General features: G+C 46.0%; 1 protein-coding gene across 3 annotated transcripts in view; it reads right to left on the reverse strand.

Annotated features, from left to right (window-relative positions):
• Positions 1–7,720: 7,720 nt before the first annotated feature.
• The window catches only part of nova2 (NOVA alternative splicing regulator 2), a 76,942-nt gene continuing 71,112 nt past the window's right edge, over positions 7,721–13,550 (reverse strand). For all 3 annotated transcript variants that reach the window (XM_030395650.1, XM_030395641.1, XM_030395631.1), the window contains one exon: positions 7,721–9,121. In XM_030395650.1, the coding sequence (XP_030251510.1) occupies positions 8,099–9,121 (1,023 nt within the window). In that variant the 3' untranslated portion in view covers positions 7,721–8,098. The remainder of the gene's footprint in view (positions 9,122–13,550) is intronic.

A 13,550-nucleotide genomic window follows, 5' to 3' on the forward strand; every position in this document is an offset into this window, starting at 1 on the left:
AGGAGGAGGAGGAAGAAGGTCAATATAAAGTTCATGATGGGGGGGGGGGGGGGGGGGTGAAAGTTCAAAAAGTTCAAGAAGACAGAGGATGGCTGCGCAGCTGACGGTGCGGAAACACTCCCCACGCCACCGCGCGGGGGCGGTGCGTGGGTCGGCGTGCGTGGGTTGGATGTTAAACGACAACAAAAAAAATCATCATTAGAAAAATGGAGTTTTTGAATCTTTCCCATCGAGAAAAATCAAATGGAGCGAGAGCGAGAGAAGGAGGGGGAGATCGAGAGAGAGATAGAGAGAGAGAGAAAAGGTGTGAGGGGGTAGAAAGAGGGGCGAAGGTGAAGAGAGTGAAAGGTGCCCCCAACACTATGGCACACAATCAATGAAGTCCCACAGGCTGAAGAGATGACAGAATTAGGAAAGCAGCTGGCATGAGCGGTAGGGCTTTTTTAGGTAGGTTGAGAGGCAGGACAGTAGGTAGGTAGCCAACCTGCAGAGGGGTTAATCCTTGTCGGGTTTAGCTCTGTGGGGGGTGGTGAGGAGGAGGAGGAGGAGGAGGAGGAGGAGTGGTGGTGGTGGGGGGCAAGGTGCTGTTCAGTTGAGGCGTCATGAGCGACATCATGTTATGAGGGCGGAGCATGCTGGCTTCATGGGTGCTTCCAAGGATGGATGTCCGACACACAAGAACAACTCAAAGAAACGCTTGGAATGGTAGTTGTTGTTGTTGTTGTTGTAGTTGTTGTTGCAGTTGTTGTTGTTGTTGTTGTCTTTTTTTTTTTTTTTTTTTTTAGTTTTTGTTTTTTCCTCTCTGTTCTATTTTGGCACTCGAGAGAAGAGACTCGTGGGAGGCGGAGGAGGAAAGTGTGTGTATGTTTGGGCGAGGAGGAGGAGTGGGCAGTGAAAGTGCAAAAAAGAGGGCATGGAGGAGTGTGTGTGTGTGTGTGTGTGTGTAGGTGTGTGTAGGTGTGTGTAGGTGTGTGTGTGTGTGTGTGGGAGGGGGTAAACAGGCTACACACAGAAATGGCATTTTGTTAAAACTGGTCTAGGTTAGACAGAGCATACAGTACAAATCAAAAACCAGGAAAAAAAAAATCAACAGAACGAGAAGAAGGAACAGAAAAACAGTGATATGACAAATGCAGTCTACAGTTGCTGGTGCTTTCGATGGGGCCCGAGTTGGGGGAGGAAAAGGGGAGGTGGAAAAGGGGGGGAGGTGGAGAGCGGGGTCCCATAATATGTTGTTTTGAAGAAGGTGGGAGGGTCAGTGGTGGGTGTGGGTGAGAGTGGGTTTGAGCCAGTGGAGGTGGGTTGGTGGTTGGGTGGGTGGGGTGGGGGGGGGCGGGGCTAAACAATAAAACTGAGGACTATGTCGAAAGAGCCACACCCACTGAGAAGCGATGAGGTCACCTGGCCGAGCAGGTGAGAGTTAAGTTTGCATTCCTCTACACATCACAATAATACAAAAAAACTAAAAAAAAAAAAAAAACAGAAAGAAAGGAACATGACTAGCCGGCTACGTCGCAACACAGACACCACGAGCACGGAGCGAGAGAGAGAGAGAGGGAGAGAGAGAGGGAGAGAGAGAGGAGCATGCACATCTAAATACACTGCTGAATACACACCTACAGTAAAGGCTACACATCTACAGTAGTCTCGCACGCTAACCCCCACCTCAGCTCGGCCTGCCGTGCACGATAACAGCAGAACGTTTAGTGCAAACATGTCGCTGGGAGCAGAACATTTCACTTTCTTTTTTTCTTTTGGCGGGGGGAGAAAAAACGTCACGTCAGGATACAAAACTGGAAACACTGTGGCTTCTGGTTGCATAATAAAGGAATAAAAGGGGGCGAGAGAGGTGCACAGACTTTGGCGACAATTTATCTATTTTTTTTTTTTTTTTGTTCGACATTAAAGCCAATAAAGCGTCTAATTGAGCTGAACTGGAATAAAAAGTGAGAGCGAGAGAGAGGAAGAGAGAGAGAGAGAGAGAGGGAGGGTTGGGATTCGAAACACTTTGAAAACACACTGGCAATGTTCAGTGTTGTTTCTCTCCCGCAGATCAGAGCCTTGGATTGCATACTAACGGGAGTGAAAACACAGTCTGTCCCAAATTCTGCAGCGAGGCCCCCCCGAGGGAGTCCGGCCGACAGCCTCCTGTTTGTGTGTGTGTGTGTGTGTTTTTTTTTTTTTTCATTTGTGTGGGATTTGTAGGTGAAAGAGGAAAGTTTTCACCTCTCTTTCTCACACACTCTCTCTCTTTTACAACCCCAGTGAAACACACTTTTTTAGCGGGGTGGGAAAAAAAATAGATGCTCCGTGTCATATTTGAGGTCAATAAGGTGCATATCAATGACAAGACAAGCCAGAGCTCAGAGCGTGGGGTGGGGGTGGGGGTTGGGGGGGGGGGTTAGAGGACAGACAACAGAGTTATACTGAGAGCTCGACACAGCGCGTCGAGGGTTAGTAATGTTAGAGTACAAAAACACACGAAAACACACATAAGCCTCTACTGCACGTCAATGGTCAGAGGAGTGATATGCAAACTTATGCAGAGGTGGGTACATTCATGGACAATCTCAGTCTTTATTTGAAAGTAAATCCTGATTTATTTATTTTTTTTGTAATTTTTTTTTTTTTTTTTTTAGGCAGCAACTGAGACATTTTTAATACAAGCTCGCTCAGCAAGTAGCAAAATAGTCTTTAGGTTTTGTTCGAGGGTTTTTTTTTTTTATTCGTATCCCTTCGAGGATGCTCGGACGACTTATCGACAAAATACTCATTCTGTTGTGACGTCAAAAAATCAAACAGTTTGTTCTCTTTCGGCCGGTGGACCAGGACTCAACGCGGCCGCTTTTGGAGAAAAAAAAAAGGAACAACGAACATTTAAACGCGTGTAAAACAATATCAAAATGCTCTACCCTTATCGGCATGCAAAGATTTGTCTCCGAAAAATGAAATGACACACACTGCCTAATTTTTTTTTTTAACGTTTTTTGCCACTTCTTTGATTTTTTTTTCCTTTTTTTTTTGTCCACGCTTCACGTTTGATATCATGCAATATAGACGTGCAAAAAAGATAACATCTATTTCCACAAAATACATTTTCATCGTAACTATAAAAGGCTGTGTTTAAGAATGCTATCAAGTCACATTTTTATTTTTTTAGCATAATTATGCTAACCTATCGCTATGTTGATTTGTCTAGCCCCCAGAGTCGTAGTGCTGTTGCATTCTGGGTAGTTTCCCAGAGGACTGGCTTAACACTAACATGGCGGCCCCTCCTCGTGTGGCAGGAACAGAGAGGGCGTCGACAAACTGCTCCACTGAGGCGCTAGTTCTTACAAACCGTCACGTGTCCTATGTAAATTATAAATATGGTTCATTTGGCACTTTTCACATTTTCTTAATATAAAAGTATCCTCTTATCTAATGTGGTTTAAATCAACACATTTACAGCTTCACTCTGTAAAGACCTATTTTGGCACAGGTTTAACTTGTTCAGGTTAGAATTACATTATTATTATTATTATTATTGTTAACTTATCGTGAGCTTATAACAGAGCGTGTATTACACTGCCACTTGAGACTAGCCTCTCCAGCTAAAAGGACAGATTTCGATATGTTTTTAACCTTGTATTTTTAGTACATCAGTTATTATTAAATAGCAGCATTTTCCACAAATTAAAAAAGAAAAAAAGAAAGTGTTTTTACTCGTGTAAACCTATTGAACATCTACAGGTAAATCCAAAAGCTCCTACGGCAGACAGGATAAAGGACAGGACAAGACAACATGCCACTACGTGTATTGCTTCCAGTACTCATCACATTTTTTTTTTTTTTTATCTCGAGCCCCCTAACATTAAGAAAACTAAAGAGATTGGCCGCCGTGTAAAAGACAAACCGTAAAAAGATCTTTCTGCGGTTTTAATTAATGAGATGTAGAAGAAATCCGTCCCGTGTTAATCAGCTCAGCTGGCACCTAACGTCAGGAATATCCATGCAGTTTTTCCACTGTAAACGCACTGTGCTGCATCCAAACTACGAAAAACAACGAATCCTGAAGGTTTACAACATGAATGACCCGCTCTGGTTAAAATTCTGCCTTCCGTAACAAAACAAGCAGGTTTGTCCCGAGAGAGAAAAACACTAACACAAACCAAGGCTATAAAGAACAATTATTTATTCATCTTTCAGCTCATCAATCTTTCAAATCTTAATGATGATGAATTGGATATTTGTTCAGTGTATACAGCAGTCTGAAATAATGAAAAAATGGCTGTCTCAAGTTCCCAGAACGGTCTAAAAAAAAAAATGGCTTGTTTAGTTTGACCAACAGTCCGAAGCCTCGACAAACTCGACGTACTGCTTCAGATCCGTAACCAACAAATGTGTTACTGACCGTTCACAGCACAGTGCAGCTCTACAGTGGAACAAAAGCAAACTATCTTCCTCGTATCGTCTGCCACAACATGTCCAACATAAATCCAGTCAAACCCCACTAAAGACAACGTATTCCCTCACGATATGTGTATGTTTCATGTTTGTGCAGTGAGATATTCTCAAATCAACAAGGCTTCTCTTCAGTGTATAAGAATTAACCGCACTGATCCAAACTACAGGTAGGAGTGTTTGTGCACTGCGCCCTGCCGGCCTCGACTGTGACTTCCTCTGCAGGTGTGGTCGTTTTTTTAACTCTCGTGGTGGTGCATCGGGGCGCCTCCGAGCCTCGGCCGCCCGAGGAAGGAGGAGGCACGGGCAAAGCAGCAGACATGCATTGATCGTAACACCAGACATAGTCACCCATGGAGCGATGTGGTAGGAGGAGAAAAGGGGGAGTGTCAGGATGGGAGTGCACTGGAGGACTGAGGACGGGTGGGAGGGAGGGTGAGGAGAGTGTGGATGGTGTTAGATGGGAGTAAAGAAGCCTCCTTACCAAGCTGTGGAGATAAACCCTCACTGGCGCTCCAACAGAGAGTGACACATTCGATAGCACAGTGGAGGATTTTGGGTCGGATTGGTTTTTTGGAAAAGAATTTGTAATCTTAAGAGGAGTTCCCTCCCCTCACCAGGCTGTTCAGGTCAATAAATCAAATGCAACCCCCTCCTCGTTTTGTTTGCCGTTGTTTTTTTTTTTTTGGCGTTTTACATTCCGTCACACTTCGACTTCCTGTCGGACTTTTTTCTGTCCAGGGATTTTGCCCGTCGGATGTACAGAACATTTATCAAATTTGTGAAAAAGACACAGCTGCGATAGAAAAAAAGTGAATTTAGAATTTGTTCCAGTCTCTTTTTAATCCGCTGCTGGACACCTAACACTCCCCCAACATCCCACCCTCTCATTACAGAACACAACAAGGTGAGAAGAATCTAATTGATCTCGACTCTTGACCTCAATTGATTGATCCTCTTCATCGACCTAGTCTCTTTTTCTCTCCTCGTTCAGTATTCAGATATGACGTGCATTTCTGGTGAAGTTCTTCATATGCATTCTACATATATTTCATATATGTGTGGTTTTTTTTTTTGTTTAGTTTTTTTTTTTAATTTCCCTGCCATACAAAAAAGCCATCCAGTCACGATGCCGTCTACAGCACACACATCCCTGACCTCACAGGCCGAGAGAACCGCTCCCTCGCTTCACAGTGCATTAAGACAAAAAAAAATTCAGTGTACTCCGATCGTAAAAAAAAAAAAGAAAAAGAAGAAAAATAATAATAATAACACGACACAAACAAAGAAATTAACAACAAAAGAAACAACAGCATCATCAGCAGCCTCCTGGGTCTACAGTGGGCAGTAAACCTGTTGCCATGGGAGACCTGCGGTTCGCCAGAGGCAGAAACGAGCTCGGCTCTCTGGACGTGTGTCGGAAAATCTCTCACGTCTGCCCTTTACCACATCGGCAGTCGGACGGTCGGTTGATAAGGGCGCAGATCAGTGAGGCTGTTTATCTCCTGTACTGATATGCAACGCTGCCTTTTAAAAAAATCGCAAAATCTACGAGCGAGGCTTGCAGGTTCAGCAGCGGACCCCCAGACAAACAGTGTCCGCTCGTTTCAGTGTTTTTCCCTCGCTCAATGTTTTCCTCAGTAGTACGTTGCGAGTCTTAAGCGCTCTCTGCCTGATCCAGCCTGTGGTTTTGGGTTCGTCTAAGGGTTTTTTCGGAAGACCACAGGCTGAGCAGTAGCAGGTCAGCTGAGAACTAGTCTCACTTCAACTCAATTATTCATCTCGGTTACAATTTGACATTGTAGGAGAACTGTAACAGGGCGTTTTTTTTGTGTGTTTTTTTTTACTGCAGATATAGGACAGCGGGGATGTTTGGAGCATGAGCTAGGATGGCCAAGGCGTTTCAGGTTAATATAGCTGCTAAGATGCTGCACTGCAGCGTGTGGCGTGAGTGGTTTACACATGTTTTCTTGCTAATCTAGAGGTCTCACTGCAGTCTGCATCATAGATATGGTGAATTCCCTTTTCTAGCACCAAATATGGCATCATAGTGTTCTGTTTCAGTGTGTGTGTGTGTGAGTGTGTGTGTGTGTGTGCGTTCCCTGTTCTGCTCTTTGACTGGATATATAAGGTGATCCTTCGCTGTAATGATCTTAATGCCTGGGGCGGCTTTCTTACTGGACTTAAATAAGACATATATTACACTATGTGACATTACTATTCATCTTCAATTCCACTTAAATTAAAAAACAAAAAGATTCAAATCAAAAAATAGTCTCATTTACATTCATGTCAACCTGAATTCACAGATAAAAAAAAAAAAAAAAAAAGAAAAAAAAAAAAAAAGAAGAAGAAACAACTGAGCTTTTTATGGGTGAACTCATTAATAAATAATGACGATGGTGATGATTCCTATTGTAATAATCATGACAGTATCATTAACAGAATTGTCACAGCAGACTGCAAAAATGCCATAGATCCTGTGTGTTTGCCGCAGCTTGCACAGTATCACTCTCGTCGTTTCTAGGTATCGCACTACGTGAGGTCATCAGCGTGCGCCTCGGCATTCTATCTCAAACACTAGAGCTGCGTATTGGGGTGGGGGGGGGCTACGTGCCGTAACACCCCCCGTGGCGCTGCACTGCTTGTGGGATAAATCACAGGGTATACGGGTGGGGGTGAGGGATAGGGGGGGTGATGGTGTGCAAATGAAGAAACGCCCAGCTGATTCTCTCCCCCCCTCACCCCTCCCCAATCAATTTCACCTCATCCATCCTTCGTCTACCCAGAAAGAGTGGGAGGAAAGGGGGGAGGTGAGGTCATCGGCTGGGGGAGAGAATAAAAGGTGTTGGGGGGGGGGGGGGGGAGTCGCGGACGTTTCTTCTCTCACACACCAGGCTGAAGTTTGCAGTCTTGCTCATTATAAAACCCTTATAAAAAGGGGGCGGGGTCGGAGGGGGGGACAAGGCTGGGGGGCAAGTAGTGAGACGGGCTTTGGGAGGAGGCGGGGCAAAAGGGGCAAATCAGAAGAAAAACAAAAACCCTACGGGAGGGTGACGGTGTGGGCTGCAGGGGGAGGGAGGAGATTTTCTGGGTTGGGAGGGTGGAGGGTTGTACCCTGTAAACGCAACCCCCACCCCTCCACACCCCGCGCCCATGCCCTTCCCTCCCTCCCTCCCTCCCCCCACTTCCTGTAGCCTCTCAGGCAGTCGGCCTGTCTACATGGCATTCAGCTTTGTCCACACAATACACAAACAAACAAACAAACAAACAAACAAACGGACAAACAGCTTAATTTACTAAACAAAACAAAACAATAAAACAAAACAATAAAAAATCCCAAAAGGTCAAGACGTTAAGTAATAAAACTGTATTTACATGTTACACATTTTTTTCTTGGTTTTTCAGCGTGATAATTCGCTCCTCTCCCTCCTCGTCTTCTCAGCACATTTTTGCTTCGCGTCAAAATTTTTTTTTTTTTTAATAGAGAATACTGAAAACACGCAGAAGAAAACGGCGCGGACGATTCCTTCTGACATTCTTGCTCTCCTCTCCTTTTTCCATTCTCACTCTCACTTTTTTATACTCCTCCCCCAAGCCCCCACTCTTTTTTTTTTTTCCTCTTTTCCTCTTCGTTTCTCATTGGCTGTCAGGTTTAGCCCACCTTCTGTGGGTTGGTGGCACGTACCCCCTGCTCATAGGTGATTCGCTGGCTGATCAGGTACTGTGCGGCCTGTGTGGCGGCCTGGGAACCCGTGATGGTCACCTTCCTGTTCCGAGTTCCGGGGATGAACTCGCCTTTCTTGGAGATCTGGATCCTGGCGCCGGTTAGCTCCTGGTACTCCACTAGCGTCTTCCCTCCCTTCCCCAAGATGGCTCCCACCAGGTTTTCTGGCACGGCGATCTCGACCACCTCCTTGGCTCCTTCTGCTAGCTTCTCCGTGGCCAGTAGAGACGATGCCACCAGTGGCGATGCGGCGCTTAGGTAGCCGTTGGTGGCCCCTGTGGCGGCGGCCAGGGATCCCAAGGAGAACCCTCCGAGACCAGCTGCTGGGTGACCGGCGCTGGTGGATGCATCGCTGGCGTAGGATGCTAACAAGTTAGCTGCGGCGGCTGCTGCAGGGTTAGCATTAGCTGCTACTGCGGCTAACACCCCTGAGGCTGCGGCGGGATTGAGCCCCAGGCCCAGGGAGTTGGTGTTGTAGCCGTAGCTGGCCAGAGTGTTGAGGGCGGAGGTGATGGCCAGCAGGTCATTGCCTGAGAGGCTGGACATGGTGGTGGGGAACGCCCCGACGCCCGCCAGGCTGGCCTGGCCGAGCAGAGAGGAAGCTGTGGCTGCTGCAGCGGCCGCTGCGGCCGGCATGACCTCGGTGGAGTTGGCGTACGGGGAGCCGGTGGGGTTGGAGTTGGCGACTGGCCCTGTGATGTTGGAGTAGGAGATGTTGAGGCAGGAGGAGCTCTGTGGGTCCTCCTGGATCTTCTGCACGATGATCTCAACGGCTTTGCGGTTCTGTTCGGGCTCTCCGCTGATGGTCACCACACGTTCCTGCAGGTTGATGCCCTCGGGCTTTTGGGATAGCTGGACCCACGCCCCGGACTGCTCCATCACCGCCTTGACTGTAGCTCCACCTTTACCGATGATCAGCCCCGCCGTGCTGTTGGGGACGATCAGCTTGGCCTGAAAAAAGACGACAAAATTGAGGTTATTGCTCTGCGACACATGCTTTTCTTTATTACAATCGCACTGCAGGCGTACTGCGCCACATGACATTAGCTGAACAGAGAAAATGAGAGACGTATGTTGATTGGCCAATTAAATCCACTCATGGGGAGATGCAGAAGTAGGACTTGTGGAGGGTGAACTGACGGCGAGCTTCACTGCGTACGTTCAATTAAAAGAACCAAAAGAAGGACAATGTCACACCTGCGATGTGACGATTAAACATGCATGACAACAACCCCTCTCGAATTCAAAATGCACAGTCCCGCAAGAAAATGAAGCGGAATTATGCGACGGAAATTGGTGATGAAAAATCTTCCTCTTGTCATGCAAACCACGGTGACACGGTGCACGCATCGCTCAAGTGAAGAGTTTAAAGGCAAGGTCGGCGCTGAAAAGGACTTCGTCAGGAGCTGCTTTTCAGAGGCGTCCTCGAGAAGGACGGGAGACAAAAAGAGACAAAGACTAGAATACAGAGAGACGCTCTGATGTACTGTAAACCGTGTGTGACGTCCTGGGGAAGAAACGATCCGAGGTAGCCGGAAACACGTGAGTAATGAAGAGGGTTTTTTTTTCTTTAATTTCTTTTGCTACATAATGGAGAGAGAGAAAAAAGGAGAGAGAGATAAAGTGCTGAGAGAAAAAAAGGAAAAAGAGACACAGAGAGGTAGAGAGAGAGGTAAACAGAGTGGGAGGGAAGGATGGAAGAGCGAGAGAGAAAGAGAGAGAGAGAGAGAGAGAGAGAGAGAGAGAGAGAGAGAGATTTCTAAAGAGGCTACTTGTGTGAAAAAAATAACATTGACTCCCAGGGGTCAGCGTTGCCATGGAAACAGCACCAGCATTCAAAGGGGAGTGAAAGGGAGTGAGGCAACCACACACACACACACACACACACACACAGATACATGTACACACACACTTCCTCGTCCAAACACACTGCGCTAGATTTAACATATGTAACGCTGTATGCATTATCAGTCAGTGAACGGACGTCGTGCACTTTTACTTGATTTTTCACGGCTATCGGAGAATCGATCCACAGCACGCTGCTCGTCTCCGTGAGCCCATCAACCCAAACTGAATCTGAAGCAGCGCGTCGACCCGATCATGCAAATGTGGTGCCGCTGCTGCTTTCATTATAGATTAATCAGTCGATTTTTTTTTTTTTTTTTTTTTTTAACAAAATGTCAGAAAATAGTGAAAAATGACTATCGGCAAATACAAAGGCGCTCATTAAAACACCTGAGAAGCTGCTGTTTTTAATGAGAAGAAATAATGAAACCATGAATTCATTCTTCATTTATGAGCTTCAGTTTCTTTTTGAACTGCGGGAAAAGTGAAGTCTTTGTCAGTGAATCATCTGCAGACGGCTGCAGACTCACTTATCACGTCGTCCGGTTCGTTAACGAGGATCTTTTACGACACCGCCGCGTTCGGTGTCACGAAGTCGGTCGGTCCTCTCCGGCACAGAGGTGAGATACACACCTGTATCTTTACATCCCTCAATCCATTCACCACCCTACATAACATCTGTGCTGGACCGGACCACAGGACCCGACCGATACCGCTCGACTAACTGTCTGAAGCTTCAAGTCCTGCCGGTTTATTCGGAACTTGTAAAATGAGATTGTGAGTTTTGTTCTTGAGAAACTTCGTAGCAAACCAGGAGAAGCAAATCAAAGTTTTATGAAGTGAGCGTCGATCGTACAATGTGATGGCTATAGCAGAATGACATCATCGGCATTGAGGTCATGAATAAAGTCATGTTTGGTCGTTTGTTGTTGGTATTCTGAGGATTAATATCACTTGTAAACCCTCAGGATGAAAAGTTGTGTCTCCACTTTAACAAACGCTCTGTTGCGTCACAGTTTCTCGGTACTTCCCTGAAGTTGAACCCAAACCACCGTACTTCCCTGTTCCGAGTCCAGACAGGCCCGAGGTCTGAATGAACCCGTGTGTGAAGCTCCACTGTCGCTCCGCTGACGTACGCAGAGTGACGCATCGCACTGCTGCAGCTCTGAGCTTCACCAAAAACGAAAGCATCGCCGTGCTGAATGAAAGCCGACCAGAGGAAGGTGTGAGACAGCAAAAACTTCTGCTGCAACAGAATCTGTGACCGTGCTCCTCGGCACACACCAAAATGATCGAAGAGTGTTTTTTGTGTGCACAAACAAGGACACCTGCAGGAGACGCTATCGACTTCTGCCGCACATTAGCCGCCTAGAAAATAAACGTGGGTGTGCGTACGAGCGCCGCGCTCCCTCCTCTTAGCATCGATCCCGCTATCTGTCGAGCAACTCCGGACAAAGCCGCCACAGCGATCTGCTGTTCGGTCTGAGCGTCGAATATTCATACGGGGAGAGCGGAGAGAGTGGGCTGCAGAAACAGGAGGAGGAGATACAAAGACTTGGCCTTGGTAAAGAAAAGAGGACGATAAAATGAAAGAGACAGAAGAAGAAGGAGGGAGGGGAGGAGAGTGGGAGAAAGGAGAGGAGGAGGTGAACTGTTTCTGTTCTCTGTCCTTCCGTACGGAGAGTGAAAAAGAAAAAGGAGGGATGGATCAATTCAACAAACAAAAGATAAATATGAAGGCCCATCCAATTACCTTCACCCCGTCTCACCCTCTCCCCCCTCCCTCCCTCCCTCCCTCCCTCCGTTTGCTGCGGTTTTAATGCTGAACAACATCTGCGCGGCGGCGGAGGCGGCCGACTCGATGCAGCGGTTTGTTGCCACGTCGCATTCCGCGGCTCGATCTCTGCACCCGCAGCTTTGTGCGAGGCGGAAGATGAATTTACATAGAAATAGAAAAATTAGTAAGAGGCGTGCAGGAGGGGAGCTGATAACACGGGCGACTTCAAACCCGCAGACAGCGTCAAACATTCACTTTCTCCCCGCTCCCGGTGAAACATGAGAGAATTATCTTTCCCCCTGTGAGGGTTTGTTTGTCGGGCGTCTCCGTGGGATTAACAGGTGCCGTTTTTTTTTTTCTCCCCCCACTTTTGTTCATTCATGGTTTTCTCTCAGAACGAGTGAAGGTTTGTAGTCGGCTCCTATTGATTAGTGTTGTTACCGCGAGGCACGAACACAGCGAGGCACCTTCAACACGTCTGTTTACGTCCTGCTGCTATCAGACGCTCGGCTGCAGTCTGCCGTCCTGTGTCGACTAATGAGACGAGCAAAGTGCCAACAGAGTGTGAGCACGACCGGGCCGAACCACCGGAGAGCTCCGACGGTCCGGTCAGGATACCTTAACAGTACATTATAAAGAATAATATGAGCTGATATTGATTTACAGGATCATAACACTTTATATTACAGTCTGAAACTTGAGGTAAAGTCTTTATATGATGCTTATTAACATTAACAGGACAATATAAGGAGTAATAATCCTATAATAAACATTTAATTGTTGAATTAGAAATTAAACCCTTATAATAAACCTGTTAACAGTTGATATATGCTTAAGAACATTAATAATAAACGTTTAATAAGCGCTCCAAACACATTTATTGATTTTAATTAACCGTTTGTTGCGATATTAAAATGTATGTATCCTTTGTTAGGCAGTTTTTAGCAGTTAACTATGATTTTTATTGGATCTAAAGCAGGAACACTGCTGTACACAGGTTAATTAATCATTATAATGCACTTATTAGGCAGTAAGAAGCTCTAAGCTAGAATAAAACCCGCCTGGTTCAGTTAGGATCCAATCTTTAAAGTGCTCATTATGCAGAATTGTATATTTTATTCTTGAATTACAAATATCGAGGCATTAATACGTACGTTTTATTAATGTTGCAGGGATTATTTCTCGGAATAATGCCGCGTAGCTTTCACCGAGAGATTAATAAAGTCTCGTCTTTACTTCTAACAATACATCCTAATTGATTTGTTGTTTATATTTTGTATTATTGATCTGAATCTACACGATAACTTGTGACTGCAGGTATCGAATCACTGCAGCTGAATAAAAGCGCAACGTTTCGGTACGAAGAAGCAGAAACTGTAAACTTTCCTTCTTCTTACAGTCAATATGATTCACATGAAATACACCTTTATTATTATTTTACAGGATGATTTCTTTAAGGTGTAGTTTTGGACGAGAGCAAAGCATTTACAGAGACGCTCCTCTTCCTCCTCTTGATCCCCATTCTGTGATTACACTTTGTGCCGTTTAAAGGTTTTGCCAACAGAAACACGGCTCCTCACCACCTCACACTTCCTTCACTCTGCGTCTGAAATTGTTGGTTTTTTTCTGTTTTTCGAGTGCCGACGTTTGCAGGGTTGGTTGTTTTTTTTTTTTGCAGCAGGGAGATGAGCGGGGCGGCGGGGGGTGAAAAAATGGAGACGAGGGGATAAAAGAAATAAGTGACAAGCGGAGAGAGAG

The sequence above is a fragment of the Sparus aurata genome, chromosome 2 (genome assembly GCF_900880675.1).
Source record: "Sparus aurata chromosome 2, fSpaAur1.1, whole genome shotgun sequence".
Lineage (NCBI taxonomy): Eukaryota > Metazoa > Chordata > Actinopteri > Spariformes > Sparidae > Sparus > Sparus aurata.